General features: G+C 37.1%; 10 protein-coding genes and 2 non-coding genes across 28 annotated transcripts; 7 read left to right on the forward strand and 5 right to left on the reverse strand.

Annotated features, from left to right (window-relative positions):
• Positions 1-15: 15 nt before the first annotated feature.
• On the forward strand, positions 16-2,452 carry AT1G13820 (alpha/beta-Hydrolases superfamily protein). The gene is made up of 10 exons (NM_101250.4): positions 16-346; positions 596-690; positions 756-853; positions 958-1,007; positions 1,085-1,180; positions 1,285-1,374; positions 1,502-1,594; positions 1,675-1,770; positions 1,854-1,919; positions 2,007-2,452. The coding sequence occupies exons 1-10, from the start codon at positions 164-166 to the stop codon at positions 2,157-2,159; spliced, it is 1,020 nt and encodes a 339-aa protein (NP_172837.1). The 5' UTR covers positions 16-163; the 3' UTR covers positions 2,160-2,452.
• Positions 2,453-2,982: 530 nt separating this feature from the next.
• On the reverse strand, positions 2,983-3,887 carry AT1G13825 (uncharacterized protein). Of its 2 annotated transcripts, none has more exons than NM_001332090.1 (3): positions 3,698-3,887; positions 3,379-3,588; positions 2,983-3,294 (listed from the first exon to the last, which is right to left on the reverse strand). In NM_001332090.1, exons 1-3 carry the CDS (start codon positions 3,845-3,847, stop codon positions 3,289-3,291), a joined length of 366 nt encoding a protein of 121 aa, NP_001321995.1. In that variant the 5' UTR covers positions 3,848-3,887; the 3' UTR covers positions 2,983-3,288. The 2 variants fall into 2 exon arrangements, with proteins under 2 accessions (NP_001321995.1, NP_001321994.1); NM_001332091.1 differs by having other exon boundaries at positions 3,379-3,582; positions 3,698-3,862.
• A 347-nt stretch (positions 3,888-4,234) lies between these two features.
• AT1G13830 (Carbohydrate-binding X8 domain superfamily protein) lies at positions 4,235-5,731 on the reverse strand. 2 transcript variants are annotated; one of them, NM_101251.5, is made up of 4 exons: positions 5,417-5,731; positions 5,003-5,245; positions 4,881-4,917; positions 4,276-4,802 (listed from the first exon to the last, which is right to left on the reverse strand). In NM_101251.5, exons 1-4 carry the CDS (start codon positions 5,466-5,468, stop codon positions 4,541-4,543), a joined length of 594 nt encoding a protein of 197 aa, NP_172838.2. In that variant the 5' UTR covers positions 5,469-5,731; the 3' UTR covers positions 4,276-4,540. The 2 variants fall into 2 exon arrangements, with proteins under 2 accessions (NP_001320308.1, NP_172838.2); NM_001332092.1 differs by lacking the exon at positions 5,417-5,731 and having other exon boundaries at positions 4,235-4,802; positions 5,003-5,384.
• An 809-nt stretch (positions 5,732-6,540) lies between these two features.
• Positions 6,541-6,613, forward strand: AT1G13840. The gene has a single exon. It is a non-coding gene; the product is annotated as a tRNA-Ala (tRNA).
• A 1,023-nt stretch (positions 6,614-7,636) lies between these two features.
• AT1G13850 lies at positions 7,637-7,709 on the forward strand. The gene has a single exon. It is a non-coding gene; the product is annotated as a tRNA-Ala (tRNA).
• Positions 7,710-7,745: 36 nt separating this feature from the next.
• Positions 7,746-11,498, reverse strand: QUL1 (QUASIMODO2 LIKE 1). Of its 5 annotated transcripts, none has more exons than NM_001332093.1 (10): positions 11,221-11,490; positions 10,335-11,082; positions 10,118-10,253; positions 9,779-10,019; positions 9,442-9,667; positions 9,199-9,356; positions 8,803-9,106; positions 8,543-8,675; positions 8,211-8,445; positions 7,746-8,043 (listed from the first exon to the last, which is right to left on the reverse strand). In NM_001332093.1, exons 2-9 carry the CDS (start codon positions 10,796-10,798, stop codon positions 8,296-8,298), a joined length of 1,812 nt encoding a protein of 603 aa, NP_001322262.1. In that variant the 5' UTR covers positions 10,799-11,082; positions 11,221-11,490; the 3' UTR covers positions 7,746-8,043; positions 8,211-8,295. The 5 variants fall into 5 exon arrangements, with proteins under 5 accessions (NP_001322262.1, NP_849657.1, NP_849656.2 ...); NM_179326.3 differs by having other exon boundaries at positions 7,746-8,072; NM_179325.2 differs by having other exon boundaries at positions 7,850-8,043; positions 10,415-11,082; positions 11,221-11,453.
• Positions 11,499-11,727: 229 nt separating this feature from the next.
• DRL1 (KTI12-like, chromatin associated protein) lies at positions 11,728-13,208 on the reverse strand. The gene is made up of 2 exons (NM_101253.3): positions 13,137-13,208; positions 11,728-12,906 (listed from the first exon to the last, which is right to left on the reverse strand). Exon 2 carries the CDS (start codon positions 12,885-12,887, stop codon positions 11,979-11,981), a length of 909 nt encoding a protein of 302 aa, NP_172840.1. The 5' UTR covers positions 12,888-12,906; positions 13,137-13,208; the 3' UTR covers positions 11,728-11,978.
• A 164-nt stretch (positions 13,209-13,372) lies between these two features.
• AT1G13880 (ELM2 domain-containing protein) lies at positions 13,373-15,776 on the forward strand. 3 transcript variants are annotated; one of them, NM_101254.4, is made up of 3 exons: positions 13,373-13,588; positions 14,134-14,289; positions 14,380-15,754. In NM_101254.4, the coding sequence occupies exons 2-3, from the start codon at positions 14,145-14,147 to the stop codon at positions 15,507-15,509; spliced, it is 1,275 nt and encodes a 424-aa protein (NP_172841.1). In that variant the 5' UTR covers positions 13,373-13,588; positions 14,134-14,144; the 3' UTR covers positions 15,510-15,754. The 3 variants fall into 3 exon arrangements, with proteins under 3 accessions (NP_172841.1, NP_001322565.1, NP_001322566.1); NM_001332094.1 differs by having other exon boundaries at positions 13,415-13,743; positions 14,380-15,776; NM_001332095.1 differs by having other exon boundaries at positions 13,415-13,588; positions 14,377-15,754.
• A 197-nt stretch (positions 15,777-15,973) lies between these two features.
• Positions 15,974-17,560, forward strand: SNAP30 (soluble N-ethylmaleimide-sensitive factor adaptor protein 30). Of its 2 annotated transcripts, NM_001332096.1 has the most exons (6): positions 15,974-16,034; positions 16,123-16,497; positions 16,601-16,694; positions 16,898-17,022; positions 17,106-17,203; positions 17,287-17,546. In NM_001332096.1, exons 2-6 carry the CDS (start codon positions 16,123-16,125, stop codon positions 17,384-17,386), a joined length of 792 nt encoding a protein of 263 aa, NP_001318998.1. In that variant the 5' UTR covers positions 15,974-16,034; the 3' UTR covers positions 17,387-17,546. The 2 variants fall into 2 exon arrangements, with proteins under 2 accessions (NP_001318998.1, NP_172842.1); NM_101255.2 differs by having other exon boundaries at positions 15,993-16,497; positions 17,287-17,560.
• Positions 17,561-17,640: 80 nt separating this feature from the next.
• Positions 17,641-20,198, reverse strand: PAP2 (Purple acid phosphatases superfamily protein). The gene is made up of 2 exons (NM_101256.3): positions 19,401-20,198; positions 17,641-19,310 (listed from the first exon to the last, which is right to left on the reverse strand). Exons 1-2 carry the CDS (start codon positions 20,094-20,096, stop codon positions 18,036-18,038), a joined length of 1,971 nt encoding a protein of 656 aa, NP_172843.1. The 5' UTR covers positions 20,097-20,198; the 3' UTR covers positions 17,641-18,035.
• A 120-nt stretch (positions 20,199-20,318) lies between these two features.
• Positions 20,319-22,618, forward strand: AT1G13910 (Leucine-rich repeat (LRR) family protein). 2 transcript variants are annotated; one of them, NM_101257.4, is made up of 11 exons: positions 20,326-20,593; positions 20,666-20,813; positions 20,898-20,969; positions 21,101-21,172; positions 21,242-21,313; positions 21,390-21,533; positions 21,624-21,704; positions 21,769-21,840; positions 21,923-21,994; positions 22,096-22,167; positions 22,266-22,618. In NM_101257.4, the coding sequence occupies exons 1-11, from the start codon at positions 20,497-20,499 to the stop codon at positions 22,354-22,356; spliced, it is 993 nt and encodes a 330-aa protein (NP_172844.1). In that variant the 5' UTR covers positions 20,326-20,496; the 3' UTR covers positions 22,357-22,618. The 2 variants fall into 2 exon arrangements, with proteins under 2 accessions (NP_001323054.1, NP_172844.1); NM_001332097.1 differs by having other exon boundaries at positions 20,319-20,593; positions 22,096-22,594.
• Positions 22,619-22,625: 7 nt separating this feature from the next.
• Positions 22,626-24,780, forward strand: AT1G13920 (Remorin family protein; the record flags this gene model as incomplete). Of its 7 annotated transcripts, none has more annotated exons than NM_001332100.1 (7): positions 22,626-22,755; positions 22,841-22,938; positions 23,030-23,187; positions 23,278-23,377; positions 23,466-23,844; positions 23,916-23,997; positions 24,102-24,296. In NM_001332100.1, exons 1-7 carry the CDS (start codon positions 22,631-22,633, stop codon positions 24,294-24,296), a joined length of 1,137 nt encoding a protein of 378 aa, NP_001321407.1. In that variant the 5' UTR covers positions 22,626-22,630. The 7 variants fall into 7 exon arrangements, with proteins under 7 accessions (NP_001321407.1, NP_001321408.1, NP_001321409.1 ...); NM_101258.2 differs by having other exon boundaries at positions 22,687-22,755; NM_001332099.1 differs by having other exon boundaries at positions 23,466-23,997.
• Positions 24,781-25,445: the final 665 nt, after the last annotated feature.

A 25,445-nucleotide genomic window follows, 5' to 3' on the forward strand; every position in this document is an offset into this window, starting at 1 on the left:
AATTAGCCGCATTAACTAAATATGTGGCTGTGATTCATCTTACTCAAGACGACAGCGTTTTAAACTCCTTTGGACATTGGTCTTACTTGCCACGTGTCACATCTTCTCTATCGAGTACAAACCGCAAGTGAAACAGAGTAACAGAGACGCGTCGTCTTCAACGATGCTCTCAACGGTGACGGCGACGGCGGTTTCTCGACCGATTCTGAAGGTGGAATGTACAATCAAAAGGACGTTTAAAGTGACGGCGGAGAAGTTTCCGACGTTTCTGCCGACCGATGTCGAGAAAATTAAAGACACGTTTGCTCTAAAGCTCGCCGCCAGAATAGAGAGGCTTCCTGTATCTGTAAGTGGCTTGAGATTCCACGTTTTATCATTCTGAAATTTCAAATAATCCAAGGTCTGATCCTTTCATGACTGAGAATTTGAGCTTATATACAACTACATTTTACTGTCTTAGCTGCAACTTGGCCATGTCACAATTCAAGTTTTTGTGATTCTGTATTTCTTACATTCAAAGTTTCAAGTGAGTAGAAACATTTAAAGCAATGTAAGAATCATGAACCTGTAGAGATTTTGCTCATTGTCTTGTTAGGTGAGCTTCAGGGAAGATAGTATTATGAGCAGTTGCGTGACACCGCTGATGCGGAACGAGACAACTCCTGTTGTGCTTCTTCACGGATTTGATAGGTACTAATCAAAATGTTTTGGTTTGTTGAATTAGTGTCTTGAGTTTTAAAACTCTTGTAAAACAGTTCTTGTTTAGAGTGGAGATACACTTATCCGTTGCTTGAAGAAGCCGGTTTAGAAACATGGGCATTTGATATCCTTGGTTGGGGTTTTTCTGATTTAGGTTTTGTCCCTCTCTTATCATTTACTACTTCCTTTCCCTTTTTGTTTTCTGTTATTCTCCAAACTTGCCAATGTTTTTATACTCTTGCACACTTCTCTTTTCAGACAAACTTCCACCTTGTGATGTAGCGTCGAAAAGAGAGCACTTTTACAAGGTTTGTAGACATTTTCTTTACTTGTGTGCTTAGTTTAGTTGTTGAGAATTGATTTGGCTCTCTTGTATGATCCATAGTTTTGGAAGTCTCATATTAAAAGGCCTGTGGTTTTGGTTGGTCCGAGCCTCGGTGCTGCTGTCGCAATTGACATTGCGGTCAACCATCCAGAAGCGGTACTTATAGAATTCTTGAGGAGCTTTCATTATTTCTCATAAAGAAGTTTTTAGTCAACATGTCAGAAGATATTGACTAGGAGAAGAAACTCATGAATATTCAGGTTGAGTCCTTGGTTTTAATGGACGCAAGCGTTTACGCAGAAGGTACTGGAAACTTGGCAACGTTACCTAAAGCAGCAGCTTATGCTGGGGTAAGTTCTCATCAAGTTCTATACATAAAAGTCCCTTTATTGTATTGGAGGATGATCCTCTTGAGTAAAACTCTTCACAATTCTGTTAACACTATGGTTTTTTGGGTATATGAATTTGGGATTTTAGGTGTATCTTCTAAAGAGTATTCCATTACGGTTATACGTTAACTTCATATGTTTCAATGGTATCTCATTGGAAACTAGTTGGGACTGGACAAAGGTAAACAAGCCTTACTAAGTAATTCTTATTGGTAAACAAGAAACTAGCTCTCATCAGTCTGATTTTTTTCGTCAATCTAGATTGGTCGCTTGCATTGTCTATATCCTTGGTGGGAAGATGCAACTGTTAGTTTTATGACTAGCGGAGGATACAACGTAACTTCTCTTATAAAAAAGGTACTTTCATCTTTTCTCTAAATCACTTTTCATTTATGTAGATTTCGGAGTAAGGTGAAATCAAGAAGAGATTCTGTCTGCAGGTTTCACAGAAGACATTGATACTATGGGGAGAGGATGACCAAATCATTAGCAACAAGCTCGCTTGGGTTAGTTAGATTTTTCTATCTCTATTTAGACTATTATCATGTTTCAAATGGTCTCTCAAGTCCTAGATCATATCTTCTTCAATGCAGAGACTGCACGGAGAATTATCGAATGCACGTGTCAAACAAATATCTAACTGTGGACATCTTCCCCATGTCGAAAAGCCGGCTGCTGTCACTAAACTTATAGCAGAGTTTGTTAGAGAGACTTGCCGGTGTAAAGAGGTTGAAAGTATATCTTAGACCCTTGGGGGCCATTATTGAAGCTGTGTTTCATACCAATACCAAAATCTTACTTGTTAAATCGTATATAGTTGATACTTCACTTCTTTCATGGTTTGGTTGGTCTTTTTTTGAATAAATAAACCACACCAAACATCTCTCTGTTTTGTAACTTGTATGATTGATTTGTTGTATGTAACTTAAAAACAAAAACAGAGTGTGAAAACAGAGGAGATGACCAAACTTGAAGCCCCACTGGATTTGGAATGTCAATCATCGATATGTCTTTAATGAAAATGTTTTTGTCAACCTAATCAATTGAATCGTATACGGCTCAGAATGGTGGCAGAAAATGATTATTGAGATTACGCTTAACATCCAAAAATTGGGTAAATAATAAAGGCAGAATACGTTTATTGAGCTTGCTGTGAACATCAAAGAGCTTGCATTGTATCACAAGTCAAAAACCCAAATAACTTGGTCGAGCTTTCTACTCCCTAGTCTCTTCTTCATCGAGAGCTTTCGACTTCATAGGTTGAGAATGACCTAAAAAGAAACCACGGAAACTAATGAGACAATTTAGAATTTGTTACCAAGAAACCAAGAATCAGAGCAAATGTTATGTACATGATGATGACCGATTCCTTTTTGGGCCGAGGTGAGTAACACCAACAACATTAATATCCCATCCTTTCACGTGATTATTGGTAATTATTTAGGTTTAAAAAAAGTTATACACAGTGTAAAAACAATACAAATTTCTTAGTTAGAAAGTATTAGAAAGATATTAGTTTTAGACTTTTAGATAAGGTATATTTTGGGGAACAAAAATAGTGTTTTTACCAATATGTGTTCTTCACCACTTAGAAGATAGAAACAAAATCTTAATATTTCCCAATTCATATTCAAGTTATGCCCTAGTTTAATATGATCAAACCTACGAGTCGAGATTACAAAAAAGACCCTCAAACTAAAAGGGTTGAATATATCCTCGACCAAACCCAAAGGATTACTACAGTTTAGAGCTTCCTCAACCGAAAGACCAAGAAGTCACCACTAGAGTTTAGAATATTTCCAATCAAAACCAAGTGTAACTATAGTTTTGAACTTCCTCAACGGCTCAACCTAAACCATTTTACCACAAGTGCACTCAGATCTGCAAGAAGAATACACCAACATATATCAAATTTTCAACTTTTCAACTTGAGAAAACTTTTTTTCAGACTACATATTTACTTACCTTAAGTTCAACAAACTCTGTCACAAGGTTGACCTGACGGCGGACACGAACGAATCCCTCATCACCCCAAGTGTCGCCCTTCGTGTCCTGAAACTCCATGAAAGGGATGTTGCTCTCCTCATCAATCCCATGCCCGGTGAGTAACATGAAGTGACCATCTACTCTTCTATTCGCTTCTCTGATCTTTAGGGTAGGTTTATAAAGCTGTCCCTATCACAAAACATAACCACATCAAGGGAATGCAATGTTCAAGGTAATTTGATTGTGATTCTCGCAAATCAATAAACACAAGAAAGAACATATAAATCAAAATACTTACATTCTCTGTATGCTTATGAGAACTCCAACATATTGGTATCTTAGTCGCCAGGAGTGATTTTTTAAGCAGACGGTCTATATTTTCCTCGAAGATTACCTCCCCAAAATGTACGTGTTCATCCATAAAGTCATCCAAGCGGTGAACAATCATTTCATCAATCCAGTAGTTCACAACAACAAAATTATTAATGAGCTAACTCTATATGTCAAAAAAGATTCATATTATTTACCTGAGGAGTAGATCCGTCGATGTTGAGGGCGATCCATAAAATAAAACTAGAATTTTTTTTTGTACTAGTATTTCACATGTTAGAGCATTTCCATCGATGAGTTTTTAAAAAATTTAGAAGAAATTTAAAATATTATATTAAAAATACAATATGAATTAAAAAAAAAGGAGAAAAATGGTGCTTATATAAGAGATTTTAGATTTTAAGAGTCTTTATAACATTTAATCATTATTTTTTATAGCACATTTATTTAGAACTCTAAGTAAGAGTTTTAAATCCGAAAGAAAACAAATTGTCACACCAAACTTCTCCATTTTTAGTCTATGATTGAACAAAAGAAATTATTGTTGTAATAATTAAAAAAGAATTTAAGTATTTTTTACACAACGAATGAGTTGGTAAGAAGGATGTTGTTGAGAAGTCTTCATCATAAACTATAGTCGTTTGTATCCATTCTCATTCACTAAAGATTGGTGTCCTGTTTTATCTTTCTTTACTCAAGATTCTTTCTATTAGAGCAACCTTTACATAGACGAAAGCTCAACAAACGCCTAAGCTTCTTGTTCCACCCAAAATAGAATCAAAGACTAACACAAGTGGATGTCTTTTAGTCTCTACACGTGGCTAAATCCGAACCTTACATCAGAGCCCCATAGAAAGGCTAGTAATGAAAAACAGAGTGTGAAAACAGAGGAGGTGCCCAAACTTGAAGCACCACTGCCTGGGTTGCTTGGGTTGAAGACTCCGGTTGGACCAAACACCGGAGGAGTTCCCGGGAACGGTGTTCCTGGAAATGGAGTTCCCGGAAATGGAGTGGTTCCGTTTGTGGGAGTTGTTCCCGTTGGTGGTGTTGTTGATGGAGGAGACCTAGTAGAGCTGTTACAAGATAAGGAACAAAGTAAAATAATGTGAATGAAGCAGTTTTAGGTTAATGAAAGTGATCAGCAAACATACCTAGGGCTTGACGGATAGATGCAACCATTAGCCAAATCTGCACCCACAGAAAAAAACATCATCAAGATCACAAACTTTTTCTCATCAAAAGGTTTTAGACTTTTAGGAGTTATTGACTTTACTGGAAGGTGGGTTTGGATTGGTAGTGGCAGTGCCAGAGAAATTGCAGCTTCCAGGGACTTGAGCTGCGTTTTGGAAGTAGCTATTCACAGCCCAATCACAGTGGCTTTTGATGGTGTCTGGTTGATAACAAGTACCCTTATCATGTATAGGATTACAATCAGCTAAGGTTCCACATGCATAGTCTATTGATGTTTGAAGCTCTGTGTCTCCTATCCCATCTTTACAGAGACAGTAAATTGCACCTAAATAGAAAGATATAGCTTTAGATTGAACCATAAAACCAGAGCACTGTGATCGGTTGGTTGTGCTTAGATTGAAAAGATCATTCCTTTGCATAAAGCTTCTTGATCATTTAGGGGAATAGGAAAATAAGAATTAATCAAAAAAAAAAAAAGGGAAGAAGAAAGCTTTACTTGAAGAATTGGTCAAGGACAAGAGAAGCAAAAGACCGAGAAGCACTTTCATGATCGCTCTTTACGAGAAGCACAAAAGAGACTTTGACTTTAAAAACCAAGAACCTGCAGGTACTAACCAAAACTAATTAAGATGATGGCTTTGGAGAGAGAAGTTAAAGAGTATTGGAAAATGAAAGGTGGATGAATAAATAGGGTAATATTGAAAAAGAAACCCTTGTAAGTTAGTGTTTTGGTTCCAATGTTCCAACTACGACTATGCTTAAAAACATATTTTTTTGAAGTTTTATAATAGGTTGATTTATAACGTACAATAGAAAAAGAGAAGAGTTGAAAATTGACATGTATTGACGAACTAGCACTTACGTATGGAAGATATGCGGGGCCCTCTCTCGTTGTTGTTGCAACTAATACAATTTTGGTAATTATATTTAACCGATTTCAGTTTGATAACTTATGTCTTCCTCAATAGTCAATATCATATGATTCATACTAGTATACTACTATTGTTAACTTTAAAATTCTTCGAATTTTTTATTTTTTTTATCTCTATATTTTTGTACTTCAAAAAAGCGCAACGGTTCGATCATTCTTATTATATAGATTTCTATTTTGCTGTGATCAATATCATTTCTTGTTTGACAGAAAAAAAATCATTTTTTGATGTGAGTCATATCTGTATGAGCAAAATCAAACAGTTTTGAAATTTACATCTTGTTGAGTCACATATTAGAAATTGGATATGAGTCACATATTTTGATGAAACGTTTCTAAATTTAATAATATAATACTGTTATTTTAGAAAAGGGTACTTGTCTTGTGCACACGACTGAAACGGTAATAGTTTTGGGGTTGAACACAAAATTTTGTTTGCTAATGGTTTGAACTTTGAACTTAATTTAAGAATGGTTTTGACTAGTAAGTGCCTAAGTAAAGCTTTATTTAATTAATTAATGCATTATTTTTTATGAATACCATTACACACTTTTTATCATCATCTCATATATATGAGTCATACATTTACTAAAACTACGATTTTTCTTTCCCAAATGCAATTTGTGTTTGGAGTGGGCCAACGCTTGCTATAATAGTTATATGTTTAATACAGTTCAAATTCAGCAAATGGGGATGTAGCTCAAATGGTAGAGCGCTCGCTTTGCATGCGAGAGGCACGGGGTTCGATCCCCCGCATCTCCAATTTTGAAACTTTTTTTTTGATTAAAGGTTTTTCAGACATCTGCACTCCAGGTTTCGCTGTTGTGTCTTTGGATTCACGTCTTGACATTGCCTCCATGCATATGCGAGATCATTAGGTTTTGCAGATGTCACTTTACTCAATGTTTTTGTGCAGTTTTCTTCGACTTAAAGACTTTTTTTATAGCTCCCATTTCTATTTCCTATGTAGGCTTCTGGCGGACATTAATTAGGGTATAACATAACCAAGTCTTTTCTAAGTCATAATCCTAATAATAAAGCATATCAAGTTTTAGGTTAACAAATTAAAGCATTGGAAAACATAACCAGTTGAGCTGACATATACAGGTGGTGGATTTGGCTTTGCGTTTCTTCTTCCCTAAAGACTTGCGCTTGTAGTGGAGGAATCGCAAATTTGAACTACTTGATCGGAGCTGAGTGAAGTGAAAAACATTCATTCAACATCTATACACTAATACACATATATATGAGCAATAACAACCATCACCATCCATATAAAGAGATTATCAAGAAGAGAAATGGACACCTACCCAAGATGTGTGGAGGTAGTAGTAACATCGTCAGGCTTGGACAATGTTTTCAGCAGAGTAAGGCCTAAAAGGCTTAGGGATTCTTCTAGAAGGTGCATATTATAGTAGTCACATCTAAGAGAACCTGAATAATGCTCCATACACCATTTACACACACCGATACGATACGCCGATGGAAGTCTCCAAAATTGACGACACCTCGTTCGACGCTTCCCCATGATTCTTGTCTTGTGAACTTTTGGTGTGCGTGCCTCTTGAACAATTTGGGGAGGCCAGAAACCCAAGTTTGGGCCTCTTATATTAATTCAAGGTTTTACATCTGACTCACTCTATCGAGAAGATCGACTCTGCTAGTGCTAGGGTTTCCGAGAGGCAGTGAAAATCATATGATTAGATAGAGTGGGCAATAAGTTTATGTAAATACATATTATTATATACTTGCTACAACATCTAAATAAGCAATAAACAAGCAATAGGGGATGTAGCTCAAATGGTAGAGCGCTCGCTTTGCATGCGAGAGGCACGGGGTTCGATCCCCCGCATCTCCAATTGTTATCCTTCTTTTTTTAATAACGGTATTATTATTATCATTCTATAATTTATATTACCAGCCGAAATATCTTTACAACTTTTTAAGTTATGTTCTGTCATTTCTGTTCTCTACAGAAACAATTTTGTTTTGATTCATTAGAGGAATGAATGAATATACGAGAGAGATGATTCTTAATGAATAATTACGAAACGAACAAAAAATAAAACTGAGAACAATTCTTGTTTGCAAACAGAAAAAATGTAAAGAATGTCGTAATTTGAATAACCGTTGCACTGCTAAGAAAGTCGCAGAAGTCTCCCATTTTCATCGTCTTGATTTCTCTCCAGAATCTGCAAGCATCAGTACTTGGATCTGTAAACTAAAGTGAAACTCTGATTCAATCTAATGAATTACGCAGAGATACCCTCAATGTATAAAGATTAAGATATTTGTGTGTTCTTTAAGTTTTCAAAGCTCAGAGAAAAGAGAAAGAGAAAGAGAGAGAGAGAGAGATTACCTATTAAAAAAACTGTACTTAGTGTCGATGGTGCAGAGAAGCAAACTCGTTGACAGTTTGCTAATTTTGCTTCTTTTCTTTTGAGTTATTTTTTTAATAATGGTTTTTGACAAACAAGGAGCCGTTGGTCACTACCGTCTTGAATATCGATGACTCTTGCTTCCCAGCGTACACGAGCAGCAAGTGTACGCGCCATCTCTATCACTCCAAGCTTATCACTTAGCACAACCCATCCCTATCAATCAACCAGAAAACGCTAAGTCTCTCTCAGCTTATGATTTACCCCTAATTAGGATCATATGACAAATGGTCGGAGTGTATAAAAAAAGAACCTCAGGGCGGAGAATCCGGTCCATTTCCAAGAACAAGTCCATTAGGCTGCACCGTTCTGAGCTAAGATGTGTGAGAAGTTCATTGGCATGAAGCATGTCATATGTTCGAGGATAGGTAGGGAATGGTTCACACCTGCACATCAATTAATGGACAAGAAACAATTCTTTTTTGGAGCTCAAATGTTTTAAGCGAAATGAAGATAAATGTGATGCACAACACCTTCAAACTCTTTTATGGAATCTAAGGGAAACACACTCACCAGTCATGTAGAGCGCCGGTAAAACCTCGATCAAGTATTATAGGAAGAGTATTACGTGCTTTGACTGGGACAACATTCATCACCCAAACTGATTTCCCTTGGTTAAGTAAGGCCTGATTCAGATTCCCATAACGAGCATTCATGTCCATAGCATTGCGTATCATGTAAAAAGGTGGGACAGGATCTTCATCGCCAGGTCTTTTTGGGTGGTCTGAGAAAATCAAAGGTGTAAGCAAGGACCAATAGTTTTTAAGGGCTGATCTCCATACTTGTATATCCTCATCGAATTCTTCAGGTTTAATACCTGTTGAAAGATATTTATCGGAGAAGAACATTAATCGCCAGAAAAGTATGAGCAGTGAAAACAGAACATGACACACCAAAATAACTAGTTACCATGAATTTCAAGCTCAGACAAACTTGTTCCTGAAGCTCTAGACCTATTCTGAATAGGAATCCAGCGTTTACTCTTGGTTCCACTTATACATGGAACAAGAGGATGGTAATATGGAACACTATCATCATCTTTGCAAACAGGTATAGAAGCTTGCGAGCTACAACAAGCAGGAAAAAGAAAGAACGGCATCAGTGTGACTGTGAGTTAAAAACCAAGCTTCAGGACTCTGTTCTTTTACTTACCGAGATGAGTAGCAATTTGGGTCTGCTGTTTTCTGCCAAAGAAACGTCTCATCTTGCTGACCTGAGAGACTCCAGCAGATTTTCTTAGATAACTCATCCACTCGTGTTGAGATACTTGTTTTCTTAGTATCAGGAGAATTTCCCTGTGCTTTGCTTGTAGGAGAGGTCAAAACAAAATAACCCCCAGGCTTGAGAACACGATCCACTTCTAAAAGTAGCATTGCATCTGCTCAACGTCAGAAAATTGAGAGCATAACACTGTCAGTCTTAAGAAGATCATTTCAAAAAGATCTTAACCAAAATAAGTGAAAGACTATGAATCATACCATATAAATACCTTTTATATCCCAAGTAATCCCACATTGAGCACAGTGGACCATGTCAAATGATAAAGCTGGATATGGAAGCTGTTTCGAAAAGAAATTTCCAATCATTGCAGGAAGGCCTCTCTCTAGAGCTAATTGGACTTGGCTTCCACTTGTCTCATACTCTGCTATACATATAGGCATCACGTTCAAAGACACTAGATGTGCACCAAAGCTACCAAATCCGCAACCGATGTCCAACACAGTCCGTATCTGCAAGAAACGGTAGACAACTTAAGGAGGTTTCAGTGAAAACAGAACTAACAATCAAATGATAAGAGGAATTAGCAAAAGAAGGAAAAACGACTTACACCAGCTTGAGGAAACTCAGTATCGCTTCCTAATCCAATCATCTCAGCAATTTGAAAAGCGTAATCTTTAACCCCATCAAAGATCAAGCCATCATCCGAGTGAAACGTAATTTGATTCTCTTCAAGCAACATTAGCCTGATGATAAATATTAACAATAGATTAAGATGGCACAACACTAGCTGCTGAAACTGCATAACAAAAGGTGATCTCAGTTACCTTTTAGTCATAGTTCCTGATGAAAGAAACTGATCTTTAGTAATCTTCACATTCCCAGTCCATATGATATCTCTACCAACAGGCCATCTAAGTGGTATCTTATAATCCCTTGGAGGACGAACTAGACATCTTTCCTCTTCTCTTGCAAACTCACAATTCCGATCACTCTCTGTTACGTTATAACAAGGAACATAATTGTCTCTTTCTTTACCACATAAAGGAAACTCTTTTAACCGATTAACCCCTAAGGAGAAAAACCTTAGATCTAGATAATCAACAGCTGCTTGTTCCTTAACCCTCCCATAGTTACTATAAATGTTGCTTGGCGGTACTCGCGTAGTTGAAGTTGTAGAAGAAGAATCTGAATTTGGTACTAAAATGGTAATGAGAGCAATAACACCGAGGGTTAAGAAAAGTAAACCACTGATCCTTGGTCTAAGACCAATAACTGAGGCAACCTTCATGGTCCCAGGTTCAAAACAAGAGCTTTTATTGTAAGCAAATCTCTACACTATACAACAACCAACTCCTCTTTCTGTCCCTAAAAGGCTTCTCATTTACCTAAAACTCCAACTAACATTTACCTAATCAAGCCATTTATTCTCATGTATAGGCAACATTTGTTTCACATTGAATCATTACCCAAAACTTCAAGAATATTCCAAATCAGGAAAGACCATTAGTCACTGAACGCCAAATCCATAACTAACTCGTAATTGCCAATTACGGTACACCAAATCAACAAAACCTGCAACCAAATTTCTCAGATCAAAAATCAAAACTTTTTACACTTTTCAGTATTTTGAACAATGAAATGCAAAAAGGAAAATTACTTTTCTCTACGTCAACGTATAGTTATCGTAAGAGAATCGAGCCAAGAACGAACCTCGTGATTCTGTGGACAAAACTCAATCTCAAAATCCTATTAGTGAGATCTCGAAGAAGATCAGAGATCAGATGATTCAGATCGAAAGGAAAGAGATTGAAGCAATGATCGACAACGAAAACAAAAACCAACAAAAGGGTTTTGAGAAGCAGTAATTATATTTCGAAACAACAATGGCGATTGGCGAAGCCAAAGCAGCTCAGTGATATGAGTGTAAGCTTTTTCTGCTCTGTGTCTCTTACTTCGTCGTTTTATGATTTTATATTATTTGTATGAATAAAAGTAAGCTGCATTCATTAATTATTAAATGAACGAATGTCGACAAAAATAAAGCATTAGCGATTAATGAAGCTGTTTAAAATAATTAAGAATATGATTAGCAAAGATAAGAACTGTTGCTGTATGTTTTCTTTTAATTACCGTAGTGGTTATTTTCAAATCAAAGCATATTTGTTGTAAATGAATAATTTTTTATTTGCCGACATATTTATTATAAATTAATATACATCCAAAAATGTCAAACGTGTCGTTGTCTTTTGAAATTTCAATGTTAGAAAAACAAGAAAATACGACAACCAAAAAAGAAGAACAAGAAAATATACTATAGCCCCAAAATATGTTTGCATTATTATAACGGGCCTATTATAACACATCAATTTAGCCCCAAAAAAGAATTTCGATGAAGAAGAACAAGTCTTGAGTTAAGAAAATACATAACCAAACCTTTAAGAAATAAGATGTTTTTCACCCAACAAATTTCAAGCGTTATTACCTCCAAACTCTCTGTTCAAGTAATCCACAAAACGTCTCTTTGCACTGTCTGCATCAGTTGGTAACGGTGGACCGCTTAGACTCGATTGACCCATCAATTTAACAAACGTTCTTCGAAGCCTCCTTAGCTCCGGTAGCCCAATCGGTCTGCAGATTTCAATCGGAGGTAGTTCATTGCCAAGAGTAACTCTGCTTATAGCCGCGCCCAGTGATTGTTGTTCCACAATCGCGTTGATGATTTCTTGTGTCGCTCTGTCCAACTCGTAAAGAGAATTTGCTTCTGAAAATCTAGCAGCCTGAGTGGCAATACTTGGTTGGAGAATTCTCACATCTTGGGTTTTGGAGTCAACAGTCTTGGTTAGATAAGTCACAGCCTCTAAAATCACAGGAGAGGATTTGTCTATAACTTCACGAGAAGGGTATAGCTCAAAGAGAGGTGAATCCCATCGGTTTCTTCTCTCAGGTTTCTCAAATCTTCTAACCAGATCTTCGAATATACCATCGTCATATCCATCTTCACCTCTATCACTCCGTTCCTTATTCCATTGCCTACAATGAGCTTCATCTACATCACAATAAACAACACAATACCTAATCCCAGCAGCACGAGCGATACACCATAGCTCATATCTGTAACCTTTGATACTATTCAAGGAATCTACAATAACAATCTCGCCTGTCGAAACTGATCTATCAACATCTGACCTAAGCTTTCCTCTCAGATTCTTCTCAGCAGGCATGTTAGCATAGTTTTGGTTGCGGTCTAGATGAAACGAAGCCTCATCGATGATCCTAACACTCTGTTTCGTTTCAGACTCTTTCAATGTTTCAGCTAAAGTTACTGCAGCTATTGACTTACCACTACAAGGTTGCCCACAAATCACAACTAGCGCCATTGGTTTTTAAACACACTGCCTACAAAAATGGAATCAATACAAGACTATTTCAATTCAAGCTTTAGGTGCATAAGAACATCAACACATAACAAACGAATAAGCTTTAGATTCACATATAAAAACTAAAATTCCAGAAATTCATATCATAACGGATTCAATCCCCAGAACAAGTTAAAGTATCAAACTTTATTAGTACATACTTCCACAATTATCAATTCCGACGAAAAATCAAGCTAATAAAAACATTACCAGAGAAAAATTCGGGAGTGTTGTCGACAGGTTGAAGAAAGCAAAAGTGAAAATTTGATTTGGGAATCTAGGGCTTATAGATTAGAACCGGTTTAATTCGCTTGGTCCGGTTTGTTCATATGAATATCAATTTGTGTCCGGTTTAGAAGATAGATACGAGCCGGATATGCCAACACAAGTTGCTAGGCACGTTGATGGTATACGGTGAGGATAATTTGGTAAATTCAAGTAATTCAAAGAATTTAAATAAAGTACAGCTCATTCGATGTTGTCTCGGTATCCGAGTTAAATCCGGGTTTCAAAATCGGGTCTTTCCCCTAATCGAAAAGCACGAATTTTCAACCCTAGCCGCTTTCGAAAATTCCCCCAATTTTATTTTTTTCCCCTACCAAATTTTCTTCGAATTTCAGCTCAGATCCCTTCCTTCTTCCAGATCGATCTTCAGATCTATTGTAATTTTCTTCTTCCTCTTGATTTGATCTTCCAATTGATACCTGTTTTGTTATCATCCCTTTGTTTTGGTCAAATCTAGGGTTTGAGTCAGATCTGGATCTGATAACAACAGATCTGATCAATTGTTTGTTTTTGATGTTGATTTCCTTCAAAAGTATGAACGGATCCGTTCTTAATTTCAGTTTCCCCCAATTTTATTATCCGATCTGGGCTCGTAGGTTGGGATGTTCTAGGGTTCGTCAGATCTGTCAATTAATCGAGGGCTTTTGTCTGTATTCATGATAATTAACCGATTCATTGATTTTCGATTCTTGATTTCGCGATTTAATCCGTGAATTGAAATCTAGGGTTAGGGTTTTCAAATTTGGGGATTTTTTTTTTTAATTTACTTAAATTAATTGGGGTTAAATATTTTTTCTTTATACTCTAATTTAATTACTGAACTGGTTAAATAGACTTATAGTTGTCACTTGTCAGTGTGAGTGTGGTTCACACAGATAACCTTCACGCCAAGTAACTAATGGCTTTGGTTCTCCTTTTACAGGTTTTTTAAGAATGGGTTTCAAGCGAACGTTTGACGCTGAAGATGTTCAAGAGCTCAACGTTAAGAATGGAAGACAGATTAGTTACTGTAATAAGCTGGCCAAACTAGATGAAGGAGTTCCATATCGTCTTTCACTGGAGAAGCCAGGTGTCGTAGGTAATAATAACACCTTGTTTCTTGCAGAGGGGTTCACATGATAAACTTAAGCAGTTCGCTTAATGATTATCTGTCTTTATCATTTAGCAGGATATGATATAAGTGATCTCTACGGGTATAAATGTGAGGATAACGTTGACAAGGGGTTTGAGACCAATGCGCCTTTCTCTTGGATCACAACTGGTTTGTCTGAGGAGGATTCTCAGTCTGGAGCTACGATTCAGTCTACCATTTCTCATGAATCTCCTGAGTCAGATATACCTTGGAGACCGGTTTGCTCTGGGGAAGAAGATGGCTATTGGTGTCCGATTTCTCCTAGAAAAACGGTTCCAATCGGGTCAGATTACCAGGCTGATATTCCTGAATGTGTCAAGGAAGAGGCAAATGATCAGTCGGGTCAAGGTGTTGGTTACGATGAAGAACAAGTGACAGGGAAGTGCGTAATTCCAATGCCTGACTGTGAAACCGAGGTCTGCAAGATTGGTAAAGGAAGAAAGGAATGCATTTGCCTGGATAAAGGTTCCATCAGATGTGTACAGCAGCATATTATGGAAAACAGGGAAGATTTGTTTGCAACTATTGGGTACGACAGGTGTCTGGATATAGGTCTTTGTGAAATGGGGGAGGAAGTTGCTGCTAGACTAACTGAAGACGAGGAAGATCTGTTTCATGAGATTGTTTACTCCAATCCGGTTTCAATGGACCGGGATTTCTGGAAACACCTAAAGTCTGCGTTTCCTTCACGAACCATGAAGGAAATTGTGAGCTATTATTTCAATGTCTTTATCCTGCGAAGACGAGCTATCCAGAACCGTTCTAAAAGCCTGGATGTTGATAGTGATGATGATGAGTGGCAAGTAGAGTATGACAACACCTTTTATGGTGCTGAAACTCCATCAGATGACAAAGCCGAAAAAAGCCTCTCAAGAGACGAAGGAGAAGAGGTTAATGCTAATGAAGATTCGTACATGTCCTTTGAGAATCAGTCCAACGCAATCTACTCTCGATGTCCAGTTAGAAATAGAGAAGAATCCAACATTGGGAATTACTGGCGCCACTGCAATGATCTTGTGGATCAGTCGTATTCATTTGATCCTTGTGATTCAATACTGCCAGATCATTGTTGGACTAAGAACATTGATCTGCTTCCAACTTCAAACATTATCGACGAAATCTTTGGTCAAGACCACCCATGGGATGATTTCTCCAGAGGGAAGTAAATGAAGAATTGTCTCCCATGTCCATTGCTACTCTGCTCCAAGTTCTGAATCTTCTGTATGTAAATGCATTATTTAAGAAAATCTCAAGTTGGAAGTTTTGAGGGAGGCATGTCGTGTATAGTTTTATGGCCGTGGAAACTTATGTGTTTTTGATACTTTAGGTTATTTTTATTTACTATTTTTAGATTTTGTTGTAAGAAGATAAAAAAAATTCTTCAACTGTTTAATAAACTAACTTTTGTTCATATCTTTTAGTATACATATCTCACTTCCTATATGCACAAGCAAAACGAAATTAATATGGGTCTTGACATTTCTCCATTAAACATGTTAAGACATAAGCCTTCTCTCTGAAACAGTGTTTGGTTATTACACTCTTAACGGTCCCAAAATAGGGAGAAGCATAGGACGTTATTACATATCTCTGTCACAGGTTTCTATTTTTGGATAACCATTTTCTTTTTTCTAATCCCTGAAGTTTTCTTGATTATAATCTTTTTTTTTCTAATCTTTGAGATTTCACAGGTAACCAACCCATCAAATTCTATTTCTTCCTGATTCAATCTTTTTTATCAGTTTAATCGATAATCATCATCACCTCATTGTTACATAGATGTTTGGGTTTTTCAAATCTCCGGGGAACAATAAACTTCCCAATGAATCATCAAACAACAAAGGAGGAACAATCACTGCAGGAAGAAGGACTTCTTCAGAACCAATCCTGATAACACCAGATTTCGACGATGACGACAAATACAAGAACGGTTTCAACGATTCTGGTGGTCTGCAGAGCCAAACGACAGAAGAATTAGAAAAATATGCAGTTTATAAAGCTGAAGAAACAACCAAAGGTGTTAATAATTGTCTTAAGATCGCTGAAGATATAAGATCAGATGGTGCAAGAACGCTCGAAATGTTGCATCAGCAAGGTGAACAAATCAACAGGACTCATGAAATGGCTGTTGATATGGATAAAGATCTCAGTCGGGTAAAACTTTTTTTAATTTTTCTTACTTTCTTCGATACGAAAATGTGAAATTATATGTTCTGTTTTATGGAGCGTTGATAAGAAAAAATGTTTGTGAGATCAGGGGGAGAAGCTTTTGAACAACTTAGGAGGAATGTTTTCAAAGCCATGGAAACCAAAGAAGACTAAAAATATCACAGGACCTATGATCACACCAGGTTTTAAAGCTTCCGAGCTCTTGATATTGATTGGATAAAATAATGTTATGATGATCATGTATCTTATAATATCTTAGAGAAGGGTTGATTCATACCTAGCCCGTTAATAACTCATATAATCTCAATCCTTATTGTATTCACGTTGTTAGGACTCTTGATCATGTGTATGGTGGTCATGTTTAATATAGTTATCGAAATTTTAGATAAACCGTCGAAGAAGAGCGAGAATCACAAGGAAGAGCGGGAGAAACTTGGTTTGGGTGCAAAAGGACGATCGAGCAGTCAACCAGCATTAGATCAACCAACAAATGCGTTGCAGAAAGTTGAGGTTTGTGTTCTTTTTACAAGTTTTTGCATCTTATATGCTTTCTTTATTAAGAATACGTATTAAAAGGTGTATGTTTAATGCAGCAAGAGAAGGCAAAGCAAGACGATGGACTTTCAGATTTAAGTGACATATTGGGTGATCTTAAGAGCATGGCCGTTGATATGGGATCTGAGATCGACAAGTCAGATAACACAAATACATACTTTCATACATTTTATGCTTATGTTTGTAGAATACTTACTATTGTTGGGGGCAAATTTGCAGGCAAAACAAAGCTCTTGATCATCTCGGCGACGATGTTGATGAGCTTAACTCTCGTGTTCAAGGAGCTAATCAACGGGCACGTCACTTGCTTTCCAAATAAGAAAACACCTTCCACAAAATACCATTGTTCTTATATGTATATTATATTGTATCATTCTCTCTTCTTTTTTTTACGTTTGAACAGTTGTGATTTTCTTCTTTATTCATTCTTTGCTATGAAAATTGTCAATATTAACGCATTTGATTCAATTTTTTTTCTCAAGCTTAAATTTTCCAGACAATATTCCATGAGTGTTTAATCCTAATATATTGAATTGATCCAATCTAAATCAAACCGATCCAAATAAATTAATCTAATTTACCTTTTGATATTCAAAAAGCATATAACCAAACAAAAATAGAAAACATCAAATCCATACTATAATTGGTTACACTTATGCTTTGGCATAATCAACATTCCAATGCTCGATTGATTAGCCTCTACAATTGTTGAATGTATATATACTCTCATACACTACATAATGTAATTACAGCAAAACTTCTTCAATCTGTAATTACAGCAAATTCTTCAAAAAAAAACACATGAATCATACTATGTAACAAGAATCACTATTATTATAGTGCACAAAAACTTATGTTATATATCTTCCCAGCTGTAGTTGTAAAGAAACATGGTTCTTACCGTGGGAAAAAAAGGATACTATACAAATCGTGCCTCTAAATAATAGACTCAGTTCAACATTATGTGATTATGTCTCCTCGTTCTTGACTGGGATCCAACGGTTTCCAGACGAAGATTTCTTTCCCCGGGTAAAAAACCCGATAATGAACCCTAAAAGCACACCCACAACCATCAAGCCTGCTCCTTTGGCATACCACAAAGCATTAGATTCTGATTTTCCCATAAGTGTAGCAGAAGCAGGAACGGTTTTCAGATTTGGGATTTTAGTACTCTCTTTGCTCCCACTGATTACTACCCCAGATGCTAACATCTCAACAGTATCATGAACTTCGCCATCGTGATTACCCACAAAAGAAACAGTGAGCTTTTCTTTGTTTGCAACTAAACGAGTGTAACCAAACTCACCTGTACGATACATTGATTGTTCAGGCTGAGGGAATATAGGAAGATCTGGATGGTTTGGTCTAGGCTGCCAAATCGGTTGCCAATCTTGACCAGCCATACCGATCACAAGATGAACCGGATTTCCTTGCCACTGTGTGCCGCAAGTGTTGTTGCTTATGGGACAAAACCTTTCGTATCTATGAACATGTCCCCATAGAGCAAGTGTGACATTGTTTTTCACAAACAAAGGTTCTAGATGCTCAACCATCTTTTGTCGAATCATAGTGTCTCTAACCTCGTTGCTCGTAGTGTACATTGGTCTATGTCCTTGCACAACAACAAACGGTGTTTTCTTCCTGTCTACAGACTCTAGATCTCGCTTTATGAATTCATATTGACTACCTCCTTTAAGAAAATTCGTCTCTGTGGAGATATAAACGAAATGGACCGTTCCCATATCATAAGAATAATATAAATTCCTTGTCGGAGGAGCTTTCATTCCTGTAGACTCTGAAGAATTCCCAGGCATGTTAAACTTCAAGCTATACGGCACACCACATTCGCCACCACCATCGTTTCCATAAATAGAAGCTGCCCAATCAGGTTTCCACGGCTGAGTAGAGAAATCATACTCATGGTTACCAATGCAAACATGGTAAGGAACTGTCGAGGCAATAGGCTCAACCTGAGCAAAGAACTCATCCCATACCCACGAGTAACCACGAGCATAACTTATATCTCCAATGTGTGAAATCATAGCTGGCTTATCACCAAGAGCTTCAATGTCACGGAGGATCCACTTCACTGTAGATATGCTCTCATCTTGTGTGCGGATAAATGTCGTGTATGGTGTAGCACAACCCATATCTCCAAACATGAAAGCTACGGTTTCTTCTGCAGTCACATCTCGAGCAATGTAGCTATGGATCTCACTCCATCCCTTAGAATCACTCCCAACCTAATTCATAGAATCATAAATTTGATCAATCAAAACATATTTCTCCCAAATCTATCATGCATAAGCTTCAAAATCGAGACTTTATATTACCTGATAATAGTATCTAACGCCATCATTCAAATTCTTCATGACGGTATCAAAAATCCAACCAGGATCTCTCCAACCAATAGTGGAATTCGCCGGCGAATCACACATGTGCTCTCTCTCGTACCTCATCCCACGCGCCGCCGCGGAATTACCTAACAAATCCTTCGATTCACCGTATCTAACAAAACGTTCTTCACCATCTCCAGCTACAAACATAACACGCATCGTGTTAACCATATTTGTGAACGACAAATGGATCTGCTCCGGCATACCAACACCGGATCCGAAAGTCAGCTGCTCCGATTCAGCTAGAAGATGTTTAGTTCCTGGTAAAGGATTCTGATCATGATCCTTATGTTTCGGATCAATCTCGGATTCGCTCCAACGGAAGATCCGGAATGTGTAATTTGATCGGAGATTGGTTAAAGGAAGAGAAATCGAACCGAAACCATCTTTCCAAGTGGACGATTCATTGAGGAATTTGTAACCAATAAAGTGATCATTAGGAGACTCCGGCGGCGAGTAGAGTCCTAACCAATCGAGATCTGACGGAGAATCGACACCGGACCATTGTATCACAACGGAATCGCCAGATCGATTGAGAGCATTAGGGGAAATTGAAATGGTCGCTTTAGAATCAGCAGAGGAAACGAAGACGGAGACGAAGAGAAGGAGGAAGAAAGAGAAATTAACGATCATGGCGACGGAGGAACGTAAGAATAAATGTTGCCGGAACACCGGAGATGGAAGATATATAAACAGTTGTTTAAACGACGACGTTTCTACCGTTCGTTATGATTGGTTAGCTATTTTTAAAACCAATATTGATTTATGACGTATCACCTTCTTATATATGGGCCTATCTAAGCCCAATATTATGGGCCTTACTCGGTCTATTTAATATATTAAAATATTGTTGGAATTTGAACTGTTTTTGGTTAGTTTAGTTTCCACTGAGCTTGCTTTCTTCCATGGCGATGATAAATAATTCTTCTTCTTCCTCACACACAATTTCACTTTCCGATTTTATAAAATTGATTCTTCTCTTCTTCTTAAACCCATGAAGAGTTCATGATTTCTTAAGCTCGCAGCATAATCGATGGCGAATTTGAGTTTGAGCTTGTATCTAATCCTCCGGATTTACGCTCTTTTGTTGCTGTTCAATGTCTCCTTCGCTAAAACACTTAAACGAGACAGTAAGCTCTTCCAAATTTGTGATTTTTAGTCGGGTTTTTGCTTTTTCTGATTTGAGTTTTTGGTTTTGGCAGTGAAAGCTTTGAATGAGATAAAGAAATTGGTGGGATGGAGATTGGTATACTCTTGGGTTGGAGATGATCCTTGTGGCGATGGAGTTTTGCCTCCGTGGTCTGGAGTTACTTGCTCTAAAGTTGGCGATTATCGTGTCGTCGTCAAGCTGTAATCTTTTGACTCTCATTCTCTTAAAGTTTGAGGCTTTGAATTGATTTTTCACTTAAAAATGGTTTGTGATCTTTTTTGCAGAGAAGTGTATTCAATGTCGATAGTTGGGAATTTCCCAAAGGCTATAACGAAGCTCTTAGATCTCACTGTTTTGTAAGTTTCACTGACTTTGCAATGTTGTTGAAAAGTTGAAAACTTTTGGGTTCTTGTTAATTTTGATGGAAACAATTTTATTGCTGAGTGTATGATTGATTGTTTAAATGAATTTGGATTATGGTTGGCAGGGATATGCATAATAACAAATTAACAGGTCCTATTCCTCCAGAAATTGGGCGGCTTAAGCGGCTTATCACACTGTAATACTCTTCAACTTGAGGAATTCAGTTTGGCTACTTGCTTTGTCTTGATCTTGTTTGGTTTCGTAGGAATTTGAGGTGGAACAAACTTCAACAGGCACTGCCTCCTGAAATTGGTGGATTGAAGAGTCTAACTTATCTGTGAGTAATCCTAGCTCATTTCAGGATGGTTGAAGGGGTTTTCTTGTGGCTCTGTAACATGCTCTTAATATTGCAGGTACCTGAGTTTTAACAATTTCAAAGGAGAAATCCCCAAAGAACTTGCAAATCTCCATGAGCTCCAGTACTTACATATTCAGGAGAATCATTTTACTGGGCGAATTCCAGCAGAGCTGGGAACATTACAAAAACTTCGCCACTTGTAATCTTTGACATTCAGTGCTCTTTATTGTAGATCATGATCAAGCAACTGACTTCAGATATGCTTAATATCTCTGTCATGAATCTGTAGGGATGCTGGCAACAATAACTTAGTGGGGAGTATAAGCGATCTTTTTCGCATTGAAGGATGCTTTCCAGCTCTTAGAAACCTGTAAGTGAGTTTAAGAGTTAGCCATCAAAAGTAGTATTTTGTCTAAGCTCACTTTTGGCTGTAGGTTTTTAAACAATAATTACTTGACTGGAGGACTCCCAAACAAGCTTGCAAATCTAACAAACCTGGAGATCTTGTGAGTACTTGATCACTTCTTTTGATTTATTAACATCATTTACATGTTTTTTCTCTCCCTATCTTATCTTTTTTATGTTTAGGTACTTATCTTTCAACAAAATGACTGGAGCAATACCCGCTGCACTTGCCAGTATACCAAGACTAACTAACTTGTAGGCCTCTCTCCTCTACTAAATACATAACTAAGAACTGATCTGAAAAACGACCTATATGTTCTTCTGCATCCTTAGAGCATGTTTTGATTTAACTTCAGGCACTTGGACCACAATCTATTCAATGGAAGTATACCTGAAGCCTTCTACAAGCATCCAAACCTAAAAGATATGTATGTTCATAAGCTCTCTAAGGTCTCATTGTGTAAGACGATATATAACACACATGTTCTAATTTAATTCTTGATGGGATGTATCATGTATGTGGCAGGTACATAGAAGGGAATGCTTTCAAATCAGACGTGAAGGCGATTGGTGCACATAAGGTCCTCGAACTTTCTGACACAGACTTCCTTGTTTAGTTATGTATAGCACAACTTTGTTTCATTTACAGATAGGAATTTGGCAGTGTTAACTGGTTATTTAAGATTCATTTTCTCTGTTAAAGCGAGATTGTAGTTGATGTGTTTTCTGAATGTAAAAGATTCCTTATCCATGTATGAAAATTGAATATAAAAGGAATCTGGTTTGTTCTTTTCACTGTCGTTTTGAGAAAGCAAAGAACCAAAAAGCTGAAGAGGGAGAAGAATAGAAAAAGTGTTCTTTACTTTACCTGCACATCTTTATGATCCAAATATGAAACTTGCATGCAAAGCAATAATCTCAAAAACCCTTAAAAAACCAAAACCCTCAAACACATCTTCTCAAGTCCTCCCACCATATTTTAGTTTGAAAATGGATACCTTAATCAAGCAGACAAGGTAATTCACTAAATCTCCAAATTCAGATTTTCTATTCAGCCACATATACATATATTGATGTAAAATGTTGTTATCTTTGTCTCAGGAGGAAGCATCCAGCTTCCCAGGAAAAAATTAGAGAGGTTGGTAGCTCAACTAGAGAGAAAAAAGTGTCAGCAAGGAAGTCTGTTTCATTCAAAGAAGGTGCCACAAAATTCTGCTCTGTTGTTCTTAATAGCCTATCAATCTTTGATGCTTGATTAATTTCACATTATCATATCATGTGTGTTGGTAGATAAGAAGAAGCCTTCAAACTGGTTACAGAAGCAGTTCTCGAGGCAAATGAGTGGCCAAAGTTATGATCCCATCGGAGAAATGGATCATGCAGCTGCAGTTGCAGCCACTGCCTATGCCATAGCCACTTTTGAAGAAACTTGGCTAGAGAACTATCATGTAACGGTTTTTAAAAACAGAGTTTTTGTTAGAGTAAACATTTTCTCGTAATTTGAGTTTGTTGTGGTTTGAAATTGTAAAACAAAACAGAGTGGCCTTGAACTTGGACCTTCTTCGTCAAGGAGCAAGAGCAGAAGTGAAGAACTGTTGCCTTTAGAGGAACCAAGAAGCTTATCAAGAAGATTCTCAGGTGAGGTTACAGAATAACTCAAGATCAGATTTTGTTATTCAACTGAAAATGTTTTCTGAAATCAGTTTACGTTTTTGTGTTGACACAGGGCAACTTTCGTTTATAGATTCAGAGACGAAAGATCATAAACCTCCTACACTAAAGTCCCCAATGAGAAAGTCATCTTCGGTAAAAAAGACTTTCTCCATGAACTTGATGGGAGACCACACCAAACAGAATCAAGATTCAGAGGAGAAACATGAAAGACAAAGAAAACCGGTTTCTGAACCACCACGGATACAACCACCGCTTAGGACACGATCAGAACCTCGTGCTCCACCGCCACCTCCTCCTCCTCTTCTATCACCTTCGCCTCTGCGGCTTCCACCTAGGGAAACCAAAAGGCAGAGTTCTGAGCATACTAGTCGAAAGGATGATTCTACAGCTGATGCTTGGGAAAAAGCTGAACTATCTAAGATCAAAGCAAGGTAAGTAGTCTCAATTCACAAAAACTTATTTATGTGTGTTATTTACACTCACATATGTATTACACAAGCAGGTATGAGAAGTTAAACAGAAAGATAGATTTGTGGGAAGCGAAGAAAAGGGAAAAAGCTCGAAGGAAGCTGGACATATCTGAGGTTGATAATATAATGACTTTGTATAATCTAATCTCATAATCATTATATTATAACTGGATGATAACTTGAGTTCATTATTCTCTAACATGTTGGTACATGAACAGCAGAGCGAACTAGAACAGAGGAGAAAGAGAGGTTTGCAGAGATTTAGAGAAGACACAGAATACATTGAACAGATTGCTGCTGGAGCCAGAGCTCAGGCGGAGAAAGACAGACAGAGCAAAGAGTTCAAGGTGAAGGAGAAGGCCGGTGTTATCCGTAGTACCGGTAAACTCCCTGGAAATGCATGCTGTTTCTGACACTAAAACAAAGGATTTCTGATAACTGTAGCTAGCTATATGTATGTATGTGTGTGCGTGAGAGATGATATGGGTTTTCATTAAAAAGAAAGAAGATCTTGAAAGCCAAAAGTGTATGTTACAGAGAGCTCTCAAAGATACTTTCTTAAACCAAAATCAACACAACACTCAAAAGACAGCAAATATAGCAGCTTCAATCACAACGTAAATAGTAAAAAACATGATGCAGTTAATATGGACTTCTCAGTCACTAGATCAACAGAAAAGGTTTCATAATCACAATCATTCCATTCTTCTAGTGTTAATTTGATGGACCTCTTGATTTGTTCCTAGAGGCGTTACTGAAAGGTATCATAATCATCAGCAGATGTTTCTTTTCCAGTAATTTAAGTGATTAACAGATTCCATAGTTTCCACCAAAACTTCCAGTGAAACACTTGCTAACTAGTGAAGCTATTCTAAGAACATAAATAATGTCAAAATTGGGCCACTAATGTTGTGAGCTCAATAACTTGCTTTTAGTACACTGTATCGAGCTTAGTTTTCAAGCCCCATCTAGTGTTATTTTGGTTTTGTCTTTATAAAAAGCTTGTAATATACACTACCGACAAAATCAAGTGATTGGATTTATCATTATCACCCATCAAAGCTTCGACCGACAGTCTTTAATGGAACACGATAATTCCATGGAAGATATTTATGTGATATTTCGTATGAATCATAATGACCACGTAAGAAAATTTGTGATCGAGAAGAGAACACCACATTGGTCACACTGTATGACAATAACTGATCACTAATAAATGTCTTTTTCGGCAACGACAGAATGATATCAACTTTAGTTAGCCTATCATCAACGTCCAAATATAAACTTTTCTAACATAGAGCAACATTATTAAGACAAATAATATGAGTATTAAACTCCATAAACTAAAGTGGTGCTGTCAAAAAAAAGAAAAACTTAAAAGTGATTAGAGTTTTATTTATTTATTAATATTCATAGTGATAAAGAGATTTTTATCTCTTTCAATTTATGAAATGTTTTCATAATATTTTGTTGTCAAATATGGAGTATTATTTTATTTTCAATAACAAAAAATTATAAATAAATGAGTCGTTTTCACATTTACGTCTACAATCACAATGTAT

This window comes from Arabidopsis thaliana, assembly GCF_000001735.4.
Source record: "Arabidopsis thaliana chromosome 1 sequence".
NCBI lineage: Eukaryota > Viridiplantae > Streptophyta > Magnoliopsida > Brassicales > Brassicaceae > Arabidopsis > Arabidopsis thaliana.

What these genes read in the sequence shown, in the direction of transcription:
- AT1G13830 (NM_001332092.1), bottom strand. Translation starts at nt 5,339, where the DNA reads ATGCAAAGGAATGATCTTTTCAATCTAAGCACAACCAACCGATCACAG. An exon ending in CAATCCAAACCCACCTTCCA is followed by an intron (nt 4,918 to 5,002) that starts GTAAAGTCAATA and finishes CTGTGGGTGCAG; the next exon opens with ATTTGGCTAATGGTTGCATC. An exon ending in ATCTATCCGTCAAGCCCTAG is followed by an intron (nt 4,803 to 4,880) that starts GTATGTTTGCTG and finishes ATCTTGTAACAG; the next exon opens with CTCTACTAGGTCTCCTCCAT.
- DRL1 (NM_101253.3), bottom strand. Translation starts at nt 12,887, where the DNA reads ATGGCGCTAGTTGTGATTTGTGGGCAACCTTGTAGTGGTAAGTCAATA.
- SNAP30 (NM_001332096.1), top strand. Translation starts at nt 16,123, where the DNA reads ATGTTTGGGTTTTTCAAATCTCCGGGGAACAATAAACTTCCCAATGAA. An exon ending in TGGATAAAGATCTCAGTCGG is followed by an intron (nt 16,498 to 16,600) that starts GTAAAACTTTTT and finishes TTGTGAGATCAG; the next exon opens with GGGGAGAAGCTTTTGAACAA. An exon ending in AGGACCTATGATCACACCAG is followed by an intron (nt 16,695 to 16,897) that starts GTTTTAAAGCTT and finishes TCGAAATTTTAG; the next exon opens with ATAAACCGTCGAAGAAGAGC.
- AT1G13910 (NM_101257.4), top strand. Translation starts at nt 20,497, where the DNA reads ATGGCGAATTTGAGTTTGAGCTTGTATCTAATCCTCCGGATTTACGCT. An exon ending in CTAACAAACCTGGAGATCTT is followed by an intron (nt 21,841 to 21,922) that starts GTGAGTACTTGA and finishes TTTTATGTTTAG; the next exon opens with GTACTTATCTTTCAACAAAA. An exon ending in CATCCAAACCTAAAAGATAT is followed by an intron (nt 22,168 to 22,265) that starts GTATGTTCATAA and finishes TGTATGTGGCAG; the next exon opens with GTACATAGAAGGGAATGCTT.
- AT1G13880 (NM_001332094.1), top strand. An exon ending in GGAGAAGCCAGGTGTCGTAG is followed by an intron (nt 14,290 to 14,379) that starts GTAATAATAACA and finishes ATCATTTAGCAG; the next exon opens with GATATGATATAAGTGATCTC.
- AT1G13820 (NM_101250.4), top strand. Translation starts at nt 164, where the DNA reads ATGCTCTCAACGGTGACGGCGACGGCGGTTTCTCGACCGATTCTGAAG. An exon ending in CTTCTTCACGGATTTGATAG is followed by an intron (nt 691 to 755) that starts GTACTAATCAAA and finishes CTTGTAAAACAG; the next exon opens with TTCTTGTTTAGAGTGGAGAT. An exon ending in TAACTTCTCTTATAAAAAAG is followed by an intron (nt 1,771 to 1,853) that starts GTACTTTCATCT and finishes TTCTGTCTGCAG; the next exon opens with GTTTCACAGAAGACATTGAT.
- QUL1 (NM_001332093.1), bottom strand. Translation starts at nt 10,798, where the DNA reads ATGAAGGTTGCCTCAGTTATTGGTCTTAGACCAAGGATCAGTGGTTTA. An exon ending in GATTACTTGGGATATAAAAG is followed by an intron (nt 9,668 to 9,778) that starts GTATTTATATGG and finishes GACGTTGAGCAG; the next exon opens with ATGCAATGCTACTTTTAGAA. An exon ending in CCAAATTGCTACTCATCTCG is followed by an intron (nt 9,357 to 9,441) that starts GTAAGTAAAAGA and finishes TGCTTGTTGTAG; the next exon opens with CTCGCAAGCTTCTATACCTG.
- AT1G13825 (NM_001332090.1), bottom strand. Translation starts at nt 3,847, where the DNA reads ATGATTGTTCACCGCTTGGATGACTTTATGGATGAACACGTACATTTT. An exon ending in CTCATAAGCATACAGAGAAT is followed by an intron (nt 3,589 to 3,697) that starts GTAAGTATTTTG and finishes GTTTTGTGATAG; the next exon opens with GGACAGCTTTATAAACCTAC.
- PAP2 (NM_101256.3), bottom strand. Translation starts at nt 20,096, where the DNA reads ATGATCGTTAATTTCTCTTTCTTCCTCCTTCTCTTCGTCTCCGTCTTC. An exon ending in GCGTTAGATACTATTATCAG is followed by an intron (nt 19,311 to 19,400) that starts GTAATATAAAGT and finishes TCTATGAATTAG; the next exon opens with GTTGGGAGTGATTCTAAGGG.